This window comes from Galeopterus variegatus, unplaced genomic scaffold, assembly GCF_000696425.1.
Source record: "Galeopterus variegatus unplaced genomic scaffold, G_variegatus-3.0.2 Scaffold1120, whole genome shotgun sequence".
Lineage (NCBI taxonomy): Eukaryota > Metazoa > Chordata > Mammalia > Dermoptera > Cynocephalidae > Galeopterus > Galeopterus variegatus.
In genome coordinates, this window is record NW_007727231.1 from 194,537 (window position 1) to 210,486 (window position 15,950).

The 15,950-nt window shown below is 44.0% G+C and overlaps 2 protein-coding genes across 5 annotated transcripts in view; one reads left to right on the top strand and one right to left on the bottom strand.

Annotated features, from left to right (window-relative positions):
* ZNF75A (zinc finger protein 75a) overlaps positions 1 to 9,079 on the bottom strand; it is a 17,183-nt gene extending 8,104 nt beyond the window's left edge. The window contains exons 1-5 of the mRNA XM_008574949.1: positions 8,975 to 9,079; positions 6,813 to 7,332; positions 4,681 to 4,876; positions 3,865 to 3,956; positions 3,257 to 3,383 (exon numbers count right to left, since the gene is read on the bottom strand). Of these exons, the coding sequence (XP_008573171.1) occupies positions 3,257 to 3,383; positions 3,865 to 3,956; positions 4,681 to 4,876; positions 6,813 to 7,217 (820 nt within the window). The 5' untranslated portion in view covers positions 7,218 to 7,332; positions 8,975 to 9,079. The remainder of the gene's footprint in view (positions 1 to 3,256; positions 3,384 to 3,864; positions 3,957 to 4,680; positions 4,877 to 6,812; positions 7,333 to 8,974) is intronic.
* Positions 9,080 to 9,376: 297 nt separating this feature from the next.
* Positions 9,377 to 15,668, top strand: TIGD7 (tigger transposable element derived 7). 4 transcript variants are annotated; one of them, XM_008574953.1, is made up of 3 exons: positions 9,378 to 9,562; positions 12,436 to 13,217; positions 14,039 to 15,668. In XM_008574953.1, the coding sequence occupies exon 3, from the start codon at positions 14,104 to 14,106 to the stop codon at positions 15,499 to 15,501; it is 1,398 nt and encodes a 465-aa protein (XP_008573175.1). In that variant the 5' UTR covers positions 9,378 to 9,562; positions 12,436 to 13,217; positions 14,039 to 14,103; the 3' UTR covers positions 15,502 to 15,668. The 4 variants fall into 4 exon arrangements, with proteins under 4 accessions (XP_008573172.1, XP_008573175.1, XP_008573173.1 ...); XM_008574950.1 differs by having other exon boundaries at positions 9,377 to 9,562; positions 12,436 to 15,668; XM_008574951.1 differs by lacking the exon at positions 9,378 to 9,562 and adding an exon at positions 9,689 to 9,724 and having other exon boundaries at positions 12,436 to 15,668.
* The last annotated feature ends 282 nt before the right edge of the window (positions 15,669 to 15,950 follow it).

A 15,950-nucleotide genomic window follows, 5' to 3' on the forward strand; every position in this document is an offset into this window, starting at 1 on the left:
TCTCACTTATTGGTGGGAGCTAAAAATAAATAAATAAATTCACACACACACACAAAATCGGGGGGTGGGGGGGGAGACTTAACAACTACAACTCCTTGAAGTTGATACAACAAGCAAACAGAAAGGACACTGTTGGGTGGGAGGGGGGAGAGGGAGGAAGGAGGGGGGTTTCGGTAATGGGCCATAATAATCAACCTCATTGTATATCGACAAAATAAAATTAAAAAAAAAAGACACAACAAAAAAAGAAAATTGTAGGCCAATATCCTTGATGAACCTAGATGCTAAAATCCTCAACAAAATATTAGCAATTAGAATACAGCAACATATTAAAAAAATTATTCACTACAATCAAGTGGGATTCATCCTAGGGATGCAAGGTTGGTTCAACAAACAAAAGTCAGTAAATGTGATACATACATCAACAAGCTCAAGGACAAAGACTGAAAAAGCATTTCATTTGACAAAATTCAACATTACTTCATGATAAAGACTCTCAACAAATTAGGCATAGAAGGAAAATATCTTAACACAATATAAGCCATTTATGACAAGCCCACTGCCAGTATTATTCTGAATGGGGAAAAATTGAAGGCCTTCCTCTTAAGGACAGGAACAAGACAAGGATGTCCACTCTCACCACTTTTATTCAACATAACACTGGAGGTACTAGCTAGAGCAATCAGGCAAGAGAAAGAAATAAAGGGAATCCAGATTGGAAAAGATGATGTCAAACTTTTCTTCTTTGCAGATGACATGATACTATAAATAGGAAAACCTAAAGACTCTATCAAAAAACTCATAGAGCTGGTTAATAATTTCAGTAACGTTGCAGGATATAAAATAAATGCCCCCCAAACAGTAGCATTTATATACTCAAATAATGAATTAACAGAAAGAGAAATAAAGAAAGTAAGCCCATTTACAATTGTCACCAAAAAAATACAATACCTAGGGATCAATTTAACCAAGGAGGTGAAAGACCTCTACAATGAGAATTACAAACCACTTCTGAAAGAAATTAAAGAAGACACAAAAAGATGGAAAGATATTCCACGCTCTTGGATTGAAAGAATTAACATTGTGAAAATGTCTATACTACCCAAAGCGATCTACAGATTCTATGCAATCCCCATCAAAATACCAATGACATTCTTCACAGAAATGGAAAAAACAATCTTACCTTTCATATGGAAAAACAAAAGACCCCGAATAGTGAAAGCAATCCTGAGAAAACAAAACAAAGCCAGAGGCATAACTCTGCCTGACTTCAAATTATACTACAAAGCTGTTGTAACCAAAACAGCATGGTACTGGTATAAAAATAGACATTCAGACCAGTGGAGTAAAATTAAGAACCCAGAAATCACTCCTCAAGCTTATAGCCATCTGATATTACACAAAGGCAACAAAAATCTACATTGGGGAAAAGACTGCCTTTTCAACAAGTGGTGCTGGGAAAACTGGATATCCATATGCAGAAGAATGAAACTAGATATGCACCTCTCACCATACACTAAAATCAAATCAAAATGGACTAAAGACCTAGGTATAAGACCTGAAACTGTAAAATTACTAAGGGAAAATATACGTGAAACACTTTAGCAGTTAGGTCAGGGCATAGGCTTTCTGAACATGAGCCCAAAAGCTCAAGCAGCAAAAGAAAAAATAAACAACTAAAAAGTTTCTGCACAGCAAAAGAAACAACCAACAGAGTGAAAAGACAGCCTACAGAGTAGGAGAAAATTTTTGCCAACTATGCATCCGACAAGGGACTAATATCCAGAATATACATAAAACTCAAGCAATATAGTAAAAAAAAAAAAAATGACCCAATTAAAAAATGGGCAAAAGAGCTGAAAAGATATTTCTCAAAGGAAGACATACAAATGGCCAACAGATACATGAAAAAGTGCTCAACTTCACTTGTCATCAGGGAAATGTAAATTAAAACTACATTGAGATACCACCTCACTCCAGTTAGACTGGCTATAATCAAAAAGACGGTGAATAACAAATGCTGGCAAGGTTGTGGAGAGAAGGGAACACTACTGCACTGTTGATTGGACTGTAAATTAGTACAACCACTTGGGAAAACAATCTGGAGTTTTCTCAAACAACTACAGATAGATCTTCCATATGATCCAGCAATCCCTCTTCTGGGTATATATCCAGAGGAATGGAAATCATCATGTGAAAGAGATACCTGCACTCCCATGTTTATTGCAGCTCTGTTTACAATAGGCGATATGGAACCAACCTAAATGTCCATCAATAGATGATTGGATAAGGAAACTGTGGTATATATACACTATGGACTACCACTCTGCCATAAAAAATAATGAAATACTCCCATTTGCAACAACATGGATGAATCTGGAGAAACTTAGGTTGAATGAAACAAGCAAAGCAGAGGGATAAATACTGCATGTGCTCACTCATATGTGCAAGCTAAGAGAGAAAGTAAGGCAGGAAAGAAAGACCATAGTAGTGCCGTGATCCAACAGAGGGAGGGAACATTCCTAGGGCTACAAATTGGAGTGGAGGGGAGAGGGAGAGGGGGAGGGAGGTTGGGGGATACTTGGGAGGGGACAAAGGGTACAAAAGTAATTTCTGGTAATGGGTATGCCCCTAGTATGAATCTGGCCCTCACATCATGGGCAGGAGGGGGGACAATCTGCTTTGTATCTCATGAATATTCATAATAAATAAGTTTTTTTTAAAAAAGATCTCTCTGGCTGCTGTGTGGAAAACAGACTGTGGTAGGGCAAGAGTGGAGTCGGGGGTGCTTGTTAGAAAGCTCTTCAAGTAGACCTGGTTCGAGATGACACTGGCTTAGACCAGGATGCTAACAGACATGGTTGGTCCCAAGCTGTATTCTGAAGATAGAACTAAGAGGACTAGTGATGAATTGGTCATGGTGGATAACAGCAAGACCAGAGTAAAGGACAAGTTTTTTGACCTGAGACATTGGGTAAATGGTGGTGCCCTTTACCAAGACAGGCAAGACATAAGAAGAGCAAATTTGGAGAGGAGTGAGAGGAAGGGATAAAGAATTTTAGGACAAGGAATGAGCATGTGAATTTGGAAAAAGCTCCCCAAGTGACCTGGATACAGCTCACCCTCCCACACCCCTACCTACCCAAGAACCAACCAGCTACTGGAACAGAGGTTCTCTCACAAGGCTTTTTTCTCAGTAAGCTGAGAACAGGACAGATTAGTCAACTTCTACACAAAGAGAAGTGAGAATCTTTACCTAGAGAGATGACAGTCTTATAGTTTTCCTGCATTACATCATTGTAGAGGGCCTTCTGAGTGGGATCCAGTAACTCCCATTCTTCCTGGGAAAAATACATGGCCACCTCTTCAAATGTCAACAAGCTCTAGAGAAGAGAATGGACTTCAGCTTAGTACCTGCCACTTCAGAATCAGCCTGACAACCTGGCTATGAGCTACACAGCAGGCCAGGAAAAAAAGAAATTAGCAGTACATGATTACAAGGATACTTCAAAAAGTCTGTGGAACAACAGAATTAAAAGACAGGGCTGGCCGGTTAGCTCAGTTGGTTAGAGCATGGTGCTGATAACACCAAAGTCCAGGGTTAGATCCCTGTACCAGCCAGCTGCCAAACAAACAAACAAAAACACAAGACAATACAAATCTGACCATGAACTTTTTGAAGTATCCTCATATACTAAAAAGTGAGAAGGCAGAGGGAGACAAGACACCAGCAAACAGCTGGGAGCTGCTCAGTTCCCCAGGAGAGAACAACTGGGGCTAAAATGCCTCTGAGCACCTCCTGGGCAGTATGAATCATGGGCAGCAGGGAAAGGCAGCCCTGGGCAGCTAGAAAGCACAGCTCACCTGGGACTCAGGCAGGACGAGCTCAGGGGTCACTGTCCAGTCTTTAGTGTTTGTCTGCTCAGGAAAGGCTAGAATCTGTTGAGCAGGCACAGCTGTGGGTGGAAAAGAGTCAGAGGAAATTTCTCATGTCTATGAAAATCTTGAGCTCATTTCTAAAATACAGATCCCAATTCTTTCAATAGAGATTGGATACCTTTACAAGTGTTGTGTGTGATGCCAGAAGTAGCTGTCTGAGAAATAAAACCAATTATCTATCAGCCCCGAGAACCAGTTCTCCAGTTCACTGTTTCCTCAGTTTTCATGAGAAAAATTAATAAAAGAAAATCCCTTTTTTCCTTTCATGACTTAAATTGTTCTGCGTTTGGCAAAAAATAAAGGTATTTGAAAATGAGGTACTCAGGGACTCCAGTGTACAGTAGGAGATGAAGTTTTTTGTCTTTATTTTTTTCCTGGTACACAACTGTCTTCACATTCTGCCACTAACAGCCCATTTCTGATCCCAATTCTTTCCGTATTTTATAAGAATGACGTGGCCCCAATCCTTTCTGCTCCGTTTCTTTCCCTCCTCTCCACTTTTAAAAGGAACAGAATTGATGGTGTTATTACCAGGGTTCTGTGGTTGGGATATTTCTATACCCTAGGCTAATCCCTACCTTTACCCACAGTTGGTGCACTCTAGTGTTCCTGGGGGGACATCATAATTGCTATCACAGCTGCTTTTACAGATCCACAAGAGCTGGGTGCTCAGAAAATACCCATGACATTCTGGCTGAACTATCACTGCTCCCAGAAGAAAATTATCATGAAGCTCCTTACCCCTCTCATATACAGGCTCAGTTTCTTTATGAGTATTCCTGCTCAGCTGTTTTTGTAGACCCTGGCATGTATTCCAAAATTCTTCATCCAGGGACATGACCACTGTCTGGGACTCTGCTGGCTTCACCTTGAAGCCTGGAGCTTCTGCTGTTTCTCCCAAGAGCACTGCTTCCTTTCCCAGCTCATGGATTGCAACCTAGAAATAATCCCCATCCTTGTTACCACAGAACATACATTTGGTTTTTTGCGGGGTGGGGTGGGGACAGTGGAGCAATTGTATGGCCCAGATTGTGGGATGTGTGAGACATGAAAGGAAATGACAAAAGGACTTAAAGAGATATTAGGCCACCGAGGTTCAACAAAGTACTACCCATAAATCTGGGAAAATTAAAAGGAAAAAAGGTATGGCTATTGTCCACTCTCTAACACAGCAGTCTTCACCCCTCTGCATACAGTCCAGCTCAGGTCACAGGTCACTAGCAGGGTTGGCAGGCTGCCTATTCTCATGCTGCCTTCTCATGCGTTTTTTTTCCTTTCTTGCTGGCTGGTACAAGGATTAAACCCTGGACCTTGGTGTTATCAGCACCATGCTTTAATCAACTGAGCTAAAAGGCCAGCTAGGCCTTTTCTTTTGACTTAGATCCCTGCCGTAGTGGTTTTCTGTCTTCTAGTTTTCTCTAAAATTAAGAAACTGAAACAAGGGCCGGACCGGTGGCGCACTGGATAGTGCGCCGCTTGGGAAGCACGGCGGCACTCCCGTCTGAGGGTTCGGATCCCACATACAGACCAGTTCCCGCTCACTGGCTGAGCGAGGCGCGGGAAATAACTTCGTATAGCATACATTATACGAAGTTATACGAGAAACATGGTATATGCCATGTCCCAACAGAAGCTTTAAATGCAATTGCATGGTTCGGCTTTGCGCCTTTGTTACTACTGCCTTCTGCCTTAAGAAGAACATATATCCTCTCAGATAGGGGTTGCTCCTTCAGTCAAAGTCTTACAACAATAAGATGTGATACAGACTCACAGTCAATATGCTGCCTGGAGTGGGGCCATGACTAACTGCCCCAGCTACCATATCACATGGATGGCTTTTGTTACTTGCTATGACTTGGGAGTTGCTACTGGAACAAAAGCTGACTAACAAAACAACTGGTGTCTAGAAATGGGTGTTGCTACACCAAACTAAAATATGTAGCACTGGCTTCAGGGGTAGTAGATGGATAAGAGATTGGTTTTATTAGAGGCTGGAAAAAGACAACCCTTGTTATGCAGTGGGAAAACAGTTGGTAAATCTGTAAACTGTTTAATGTATAACCTACTGTTTAATGTATAATAAACGTGGTTAGCCAGATCTTCCCTATGGCCAGGAAAGATTTTCACAGAGAATGGGGATAGAATAGAGAAAAAAGGGGTGAGGAAGAGTGGCTCCAACCTACATCCAAATGATTTTGACAACAAACATATATCCTTCCCTGTATTTTTCACAATAGGCCTGAGGCCAGAAGGTGTGTTGCCATGTGCCAAAGGGTATACTCTGGCTCCCCATTCGCCAGCAGAGCCAAGGATCAACCACTAAGGAAGGGCAGTGGAGGCTCTTGCTGACGGTGGGGAGGACACTATCCCTGTCTTTCTTCTGTTGGCTACGCTGTTGGGATTTTTCTTTCCTAAAGCTTTGTTTCCTTTTCTTTCTACTTTTTCTCTCCTTTTGTAGTCTTCCCCTAGTTGTTTGATTTCTCCTACTTACTGTCCTTGCTCTCATTTGGTCTTAATGTTCTCCCTTTTCCAGATCTTCCCTCTCCTCCCTCTTTATTGCCTTTTAATTCTGTTTCTAAGAGCTCAAGTCCTGTCTCCTTGGCAAAGCCAGACTAGGCCCATTACTCTCAATTCACCCTGGCTCCAAAGAAGGCAAAAAGCAACTATTTTTCTAAGGCAAGGGAAGTCTCTGCCACAAACTCTGAAACCTGTGGGCTTTTAGGTGTAGGCCTGTAGTTTCAAGTCTCACCTTAATTGTCCTAAAGGAACAACAGAATAGTGACCTAATTCATCTCATTTCTTGATTAACTTCCTCCACCCCCACTGTATCCACCTTTATTCTATTTCACTGTGAATGTCAGGAATCTTCTCACCCCATTCCTCGTTTGACCAGATTCCCTCTGCAAGTGTTCTGCCAGGGCCACAGCCTCCTCAATGCTCTGTGGTTGGTGCTTCTGCATCTGGGTCTGTGTCTCCCTGGGCATAATGGTCAGGAATTGCTCTAGCACCAGCAGTTCCAATATCTGCTCTTTTGAGTGGATATCTGGCCTCAGCCACAGGTGGCATAATTCCTGAAGCTGGCCGACAGCCTCACGTGGTCCAGCTACTTCACGATAGTGGAAGTTCCTGAAGTGCCAGTGAGGGCTCTTGGGACTGAGACTGTCCATTTGTGATTTTTCACTCTGATTGGAGCTCTCTCTCACAGGCCCCTTGGTGTCCCATAGAGCCTTGATCTGAGGGTCCAAATACTCAACCACCTTCAGATCTACGACCATCATTCTGCTCTAGGAAGTTTTCCTCCTGTGTCTGACACCTGACTGGTGCCACCTTTAACAAGTGAGGTCCAGTCTGGTCTGGTACAAAATCAATAAAAGGATCTTCCTCCTAAGAGCACTGAGGGTAGAAAAAAGGAACATGTCAATAAGAAAGTCACACAAACCTTATTACTTGCTACTTATTATGAGAGAAAAATAAACAGAAATGGTCCCGTCCTGACTTCCTTTTTTTTTGACCGGTAAGGGGATCGCAACCCTTGGCTAGGTGTCGTCTGCACCACGCTCAGCCAGTGAGCACACTGGCCATCCCTATATAGGATCTGAACCCGCAGCCTCGGCGCTATCAGCACCGCACTCTCCCGAGTGAGCCATGGGTGGCCCCTGCCTTCCTTTTAAAATCAACTGCCAGGCCCTTTGTTTCTCTCCTCTGTTATTCAATTGAAGCACAGCTCAGAGAAGATAAATGCTATTTAGTGACTTTGCCTTCTTGAAAAAAAATTCAGGAAACGTGAGTGTGAGAAAATTGGCACCTGCTGGCTGAAGGGAGCATTATCCATAGATAATTTGTGTACCTCTATCCCATCTACCCTATAACGGAAGAGTAGGAGGAAGTAAGATTAGATGAACATTTTGAGTTTCTCTTAAATGTTAACATCACCCCGGTCTGTCTTTAGCAAGGGGGTACAATTTCTACGACCCATCATCCTCTTGTAAAGCCTTCGCTTCACGGAACATTTGATAGTCCCCTTTCCACTGCAGGAATACTGCCAGGAGAGCTGAGACAGTGAGACCTAGGTAGAAGTAAGGAAAAAGTAGCCTTACTCTTCTCAGTAAGGATCTCCCAACTAAGCAACTATAAGCTCGTCATTTTCTTTGTAAGATATATAACAGACACTATGCCGATGATTTATACAAATTAAATTTTTGTTTGCTTGGCCTTGGAAAAAATTACAGCTGGCCTTTGTTTACAAAATATCAAGTAGTAAAAAAGGAGAGAATGGGAGTGGGTGACTTGCTGACGTTATAGTTCTTCAAGAGTCATTTGGACCTCTAAGTGAGACTGAAGTGAACCAGCAGAAGGGGCACCGAAATTCTGCCCAGGATGCTACGGGTATTCAACGAAACGGCCGGTCCATGCTGGCCGCCCCGGCTCCGAGAACACGGGGACACTTCCTCTATTTCTGCATAAGCAGGAGCTATTGCTGAAGCTGAACTGACCCTCTTCCCCCGGAAACATCGGCCGGCCACGAAAACGCCAGCGGGAGCGGGAAAGTTTCTCCGCGCGCTGGCTAGGCGCCGCCGCCCGCCCCCGCGCGGCTTCGCCACAGCCTGCGTCTGCGACAGGCGCGCCCAGGGGTGTCCCAGCGAGCCTCAGCCGCGGCCCTGGGCTGTTCCCGCGCAAAGGGCAGAGAGAACGGCCTCCGGCGTCTGACGCCGGCCTCGCTCGAACCAGTCCCGCCGGCCCCGCCGCAGGCTCGGGCCGCCTGGCCTGGAAACGCCGCAGCCGCCGCCGACGGAAAAGGCTGCCTCCCACGCCCACCTCGCAGCAGCAGCTGCCGCTCCGCGGGCTCCGGAGCGTCTGACGCCGGCCTCGCTCGAACCAGTCCCGCCGGCCCCGCCGCAGGCTCGGGCCGCCTGGCCTGGAAACGCCGCAGCCGCCGCCGACGGAAAAGGCTGCCTCCCACGCCCACCTCGCAGCAGCAGCTGCCGCTCAGCGGGCTCCGGAGCCGAAGCCAAAGGGGAAGCAGCTTCTCGGTTACCTCGGACAGCTCGGATTCCGCGGAGGCCGCTTCCAGCTTTCTCGGGCTCAGCTGGGAGCCGCCACTCTGAGGAGCGCAGCTGTTGGCCCAGCGCCGCTCGGAGGCGGGGCCGGCGAGCGGAGCCCCAGAGGTTCGGAGCGCAGAGCCCTGCACCAACCGGCGCCCACGAGACCCCTCTTCTCAGCCTCCGCTCGACAGTACGCCGACCCGCGGGCTCCCCGGCCACGCCCAGGAGCCCGCTCACCGACCGGAAGCAGAAGTGACGCGCTTCCGGGGGGTGTCGCGCAGCCCCCCCGCCGACACCAGTACTCTCGCGGAGGAGCGTCAGCCCGGCCGCGTTAGCAAACGCTAGCACCGTCTTCCCACCTACAGGGACTGGCCGCCAGCCCCGGTTCAGCCCTGGAGGCAACAAAGAGTTAATGCCACCGAGTCTCCAGGCCGCCGAAGCCTAGAAGGGCCCTTCTCGCGTCTCATCGCGTGGGTATCGCCGTCTCGTGTCCCCGCCGTAGGAGGCGTCGTGTGTCCACATCGTTTCTGCGTCGCTTTCGGGCGGCCGGCAGCGGCTCTGGTAACCGGGAGCCCCGCCCGGTAAGGGTCGCCGCCCGGGTGTCGAGGGGCCGCCTCCCCACTGCGCGCGCTGAGCCGTCGGCCTGGCACATCCCAGCCGGCCATGCGCGAGCTGTCGTCGCTGGGCTTGTCGCAGCCTCCTCGAGGAAGAGGCAGTTTTGTCCCGGTCAGACCACTCGCTAGGTCAGGAACAACCCGAGGGTTTTGTACCGTTTGCTGGGTCGCATGGTGCTTTCCTCGCAAGCATTAGGTTTTTTTCCTGTGAGGCAGGTGTCACCCTATGAGGTAGGCTCCTCTTGTATTTCTCCTTGATAGAGAAATCGAGATCTAAGGAGTGACTTGCTCAGGGCCACATAGTTCACCAGTGGCAGCTGCGAAACTGCAGAAACTGCAGTGTCGGTCTCCTGTTGTCCTGTCTTCTGCTTTTTCCACTACTGTATGCTTCCCTGGAAGATGGGAACGTTGTTTTCATCTTGAACTCTAGTCTCCTGCGTGTCTAGCATAGGCACTTGGGCAAGACAGGCATTTCATAAATATTTACGAGATCATATTTATGAGAATCTGAGCATTTCGGGTTGTTGTTGATCTCCAGATTATCAGTGTCAAGGGATTATTTATTAACTCGGCTATGTGTAGCCAGTGTTACAGAGTTGAATAGCAATCTAGTAAAAGGACTGAGGCAATTTCATGAATATCAGTAACACAAGGTAGTAAAAATAGGACGTAAACTGAATGCTGTGAGAACTGCAAGGAAATAAAAGTTGATTTGGGGTTGGGGAAGATTATTAAAGACCTTGAGAAATTTTGTCCACAGCAGGAAGTGGGGACATATTCCAGGCACAGGGAAGGGTAAGAGCAAAGGCTTGAAAGCTGGAAACATTAGTGTGTAAGATCTGTAGTACATTTTTACTAAATTGGGCTACATTTAGAGGAAGAGTTTAAAAAGTTAGAAAATAAGTTTATGTGGACCTTATCCTGGAGTTCTTTGAATGGGAATGAGAAGATTGCATTTAAGAAAGTAAACCCTAGGCCGGCCCGTGGCTCACTCGGTAGAGTGCGGTGCTGATAACACCAAGGCCACGGGTTCGGATCCTATATAGGGATGGCCGGTTTGCTCACTAGCTGAGCGTGGTGCTGACAACACCAAGCCAAGGGTTGAGATCCCCTTACCGGTCATCTTTTTTAAAAAAAAAAAAAAAGAAAGTAAATCCTGCAGGCACCATTTGAGGGTTTTTGGTGGAGCTTCTTTCTAAGGCTGTTCATCTGAGGTAAGTTTAAGGTGAGAATGAAGATGAGAGGCCATAACCAGGACATTATGATATTTTTGCTTTTGGATAGAATGGTATCATACTCCTCTTAAGCATAGACCTGATCCTTTTTAAATGAGAGAAAGAGATTAAACAGGAACAGTAATGAGCATCTGCTTAAGTCACTTGAATGTGTCAAAGCAGGTTCATTTCCTTAGAATCTCAGTCGCTTTGGGACTTAATTTCTCCAAAAGCAATTATTGTTCCCAGTCTCTCAGAACAAGTGGACAGTAATGCCCCTAGCATTAAGATTCTTATTACTTGGGCCGGCCCGGTGGCGCACTGCTACAGTGCGCCACTTGGGAGTGCGACGGCGCTCCCGCCAAGGGTTCGGATCCCACGTACAGACTGGCCGCTCACTGGCTGAGCGAGGTGTGGGCGCAACACCGAGGGTTGCGATCCCATTGCCGGTCCCAGTCTGGTACGGGCGCGACACTGAGGGTTGCGATCCATTGCTGGTCACGAAAAAAGACAAAAAAGGAAAAAAATAAAATAAAATAAAATAAAATACACTTGGGAGTGCGACGGCGCTCCCGCCAAGGGTTCGGATCCCACGTACAGACTGGCCGCTCACTGGCTGAGCGAGGTGTGGGCGCAACACCGAGGGTTGCGATCCCATTGCCGGTCCCAGTCTGGTACGGGCGCGACACTGAGGGTTGCGATCCGTTGCTGGTCACGAAAAAAGACAAAAAGGAAAAAAAAAAAAAGATTCTCATTACTTGGCCCAATGCTGAACATATAATTAAAATTTATTAAGCTGAATAAGTGAAGTTCTGCCATCACTGCCAAGCAGTGCCCTTGGATGTCATTGGTAGGCCTGATTCATAGCACAGGTAGGGAGTTGGTTAAGGGGAGAAGAAAGTGGGAAAAGAGACTCTGTGGAAAGAAGAAGAGGAAGCAAGGCACAAATGGTGAATAGTAAATGAAGGTCAGTCATGATTTTCATTGAGTGAGGTTTGGTGCCATAATTGTTTACCCTTCCTGTGGAGCCCACTAAAGTTTCCTGAGTCTTTCCTTTTGATATCACCTCCCCTTGCTTGGGCACTGTTTATAAATGATGAATGTACAGCTGGGAAACAATGAAAGCAAATACTTCGAGTTAGTTCTGAGACATCCACACAACCTCCATAGTGGACTGAGTGTTTTTGCTGGGTGACTGGCTGGAGTTAATGGTGGTGCTATTGGCTAACACATACCCTTTATTTTTTTCCTTCTTCCATTTATAATAGTTACCACTTAGTAATTGCCTTAGCTCCCTCTTTCAGAAAGTTACTCAGTCTTGGTCTGTCAATGGCTCCACATCCTAATTACTATCCATATTCTTTCTTTTTGGTGGCTGGCCAGTACAATATTATATTCTTTCACTATCCTCGTAGTGCTCCATAACCCAAGGTTGGCATTTCTCACAACAAATGGTAAAGGAAAACCAACGATCTGACCTTCTGGGTTCCTAGATGAGAGACTTAAAGAATTCTCTGTAGTTGGGGAATGAATGAGGCAGTCATGCTCTGCCCTAAAGGAGAGAAAGAATATCTGAGATACCCATCATTTTCCTCACTTCTCTGACATACTTTTCTTTCTTCTTAGCACCTGGAATGGATAAAAGTGGCAGTTTTTGTTTCTTCCCATGAGGTTGTGTATCTGGAATGAGAACCATGAAATTAATCTAGAGTAGAACATTTCTAAGGACCTGGAATGGCTTTGGGCAGCACCAGAAAGACCTGGAAGAAATATATGAGGGCACAGAACTATCGAAGAGTTTTCCAACAGAAGAAATTTATGAGAAACAATTGATCAGAAACGCCAGTAGAGAAACCGTTTAAATTTCTTCAAGCAGTGGAAAAGTTGAGTCTTGGTTCAAATTAAGTAAAATCTGCACTGAAGAGAAATCAAATAAAGTCTCAAATATGAAAAGTATGTTACTTAACACACTGATGTAAACTTAGGAAAACAAAGGAGAGGTCTTTTAAATTTTTAACTATGGTAAAAATATTTCTAAAATTTTGGGCTCATCTCTAAGAATTGCCATGATTCTGAAACTTGATAATATCCCAAATATGGTACAGTTTCAGTGAAAAATAACACTTGAAAATACATCAGATGTACCCAAGGAAGAAGATCTGAAAGTGCCACTAATAAATAAATTATTAACATACTTACGGATTACCTTTGCAAACATGAGACAGTCAGGTTAAAGCTCAGTCTCTGAGAATGCTACACTGAATGCAGTAAAAGTTGGATTTTATTCATATGTACAACAGAACCTACTAACTTCCTTCTTCACTTCAAGATTCTATACAACTGTCCCAAATTCCAGCTCTCCAGACATCCCAATGTCAGAGTCCTTATACCTTGGAGTCTTTATCCAGGTATATGAATTGTTGCCCAGTGAACACTATGTGCAGAGCAATATAAGCACCATTTTCTTTTCTGGCAGTGAGGTAAAAACAGGTTGTTTTGGAAAGGGAGAAGCCGCACTCTAGTGTAGAAGTACTCTGTAGTGTAATGTAGTATAGTGGAGAAGCCGCATCTCTGCAACAAAAAATTACTCTGTCATTTGAATCTTTCGCACCTCTTCTCAAGCATTACTTTTTATTGACTATCCCACCTGGGTCTGTTCTTGTGGGCACGTCTCGCTCAGTGCCTCCCCTCTTCATTTTGTCCCTTTTCCTGTTTTGAGTTAGGGAAAGTATGCAGGTTATTCCTGACAGGAAGAGGAAAAGGAGCAGGAGGGTTCTAAAAACTGATCACCCATGTCTTGCAGGAGCAACAAAGTCCAGACGGGACTTTGGTAGTGGCAGCTTTCTGAATACTTAAGACCTTTACCTCTAGATTAGCGCTTCAGTCATGATCTCTTATCCCTTTTAGCCCATTACCCTCCCACACTAATGTCTGTGCTTTCTGCGGCTTTGAGCTAGTTTTGTTTTTTAATTTTTTTCCAATTCAGTAAGGCTTTTCCCTTTCTTTTCTCGTGTTGGTTTTTTTGAAGTCGAATTCAGTATGAATAAGAGAGGAAAGTACACAACACTGAATTTGGAGGAGAAAATGAAGGTTCTAAGTAGGATAGAAGCTGGACGATCTCTTAAAAGTGTAATGGATGAATTTGGGATCAGTAAGTCAACATTTTATGACATTAAAAAGAATAAGAAATTGATTTTAGACTTTGTACTAAAGCAAGATATGCCATTAGTAGGGGCTGAGAAGAGAAAGAGGACGACGGGAGCCAAATATGGTGATGTAGATGATGCGGTCTACATGTGGTACCAACAGAAACGCTCAGCTGGTGTCCCTGTTAGAGGTGTGGAGCTTCAGGCTGCTGCAGAGAAATTCGCACAGTGTTTTGGGCGAACAGACTTTAAAGCTAGCACTGGTTGGCTTTTTAGATTTCGCAATAGGCATGCAATTGGGAACAGAAAAGTGTGTGGAGAACAAATCCTAAGTTCAGCTTCAGAAAATGTTGAGCCTTTTCGACAAAAACTGTCCATGATAATCAAAGAGGAGAAACTGCATCTAGCTCAGCTGTACAGTGGAGATGAGACTGACCTATTTTGGAAATCAATGCCAGAAAACAGTCAGGCAAGTAGAAAAGATATCTGCCTACCAGGGAGGAAAATAAACAAAGAACGGTTGTCTGCCCTTTTATGTGCAAATGCAGATGGAACTCATAAGTTAAAGTCAATCATTATCGGAAAATCAAAGCTGCCCAAAAGTGTGAAAGAGGACACAAGTACATTACCTGTGATATATAAACCTAGTAAAGATGTTTGGTTCACCAGAGAATTGTTTTCAGAATGGTTCTTTCAAAACTTTGTTCCTGAGGTCAGGCATTTTCAACTTAATGTTCTAAGATTCCATGAAGAAGATGTCAGGGCATTGTTACTTCTGGACAATTCCCCAGCTCACCCTTCTGCTGAATCACTGACCAGTGAGGATGGTCGAATAAAATGCATATTCTTTCCCCATAATACTTCAAACTTGATTCAACCAATGAATCAAGGTGTGATGTTGAGCTGCAAACGACTTTATAGATGGAAGCAACTTGAAGAGAGTCTTGTAATTTTTGAAGAAAGTGATGAAGAGCAAGGTAAAGGAGAAAAAGGAGTTTCCAAGATTAAAATCTACAATATAAAAAGTGCAATTTTTAATTGGGCAAAAAGTTGGGATGAAGTAAAACAAATAACAATAGCAAATGCATGGGAAAATCTTCTTTACAAAAAGGAACCTGAATATGATTTTCAAAGCTTAGAAGATGGGGATTATAGAGAAATTCTTGAAAAATGTGGAGAGTTGGAAACCAAGCTGGATGATGATAGGGTATGGTTAAATGGAGATGATGAAGAAAAGGGTTGTCCCCCCAAAACAAAAGGTTGGATTACAAAGGAAGTTGCTCAGAAAGGAGGAGGAGCTGAGAAGCAGACTCCTGAATTTAAGTTATCTGCTGTAAGAGAGAGTTTGGATTACCTTCTTGACTTTGTTGATGCCACACCTGAGTTTCAAAGGTTCCATTTCACACTAAAAGAGATGCAACAAGAAATAGTCAAGAAACAGTTCCAGAGTAGAATCTGTTCTAGAATTGGTAGCTTTTTGAAAACTAGGCCTCATAATATTAAGGATTCCTTCAATATGCCTTCAACTTCTGGCTCTAGTAATTAGATTTTGTGTTTAAAGATTTCTGCAGCTGTATGAAAATATATGGTGTAGGCCTGTTGTGAATTGTCATTGTTTTTATCAACTGACTTTATTTTGCATATCAATGACCATTTATATATTGGTTATAAAATATAGTTTGAAAATAATAAATTTATGTTTCTTTAAATGTATAAATATACTCATTAGTTCATTTATTTCATATTTCAGACAAGTGTCTGAATAATGAGAAATTATTGTCCCAGATTATCTAAGGTGGAATGGCTGTGAGAAAAGCATTAGTTTAAATTCTATCCTAATGTATTCACAGCATGTAACAAAGAAGCTATATGCCAACTAGTTCTAATTACCTTTAAGAAGATAAGGATAGATTAGGTTTTCAATTTAATGATATAACACACACTGCTTTCTTAACTCTGGTATCATCTATTTAGTGCTTGTTTCCTTTTATTGTG

Excerpts from the sequence above, each read along its gene's own strand:
- TIGD7 (XM_008574950.1), top strand. The coding sequence starts at position 13,849 with ATGAATAAGAGAGGAAAGTACACAACACTGAATTTGGAGGAGAAAATG.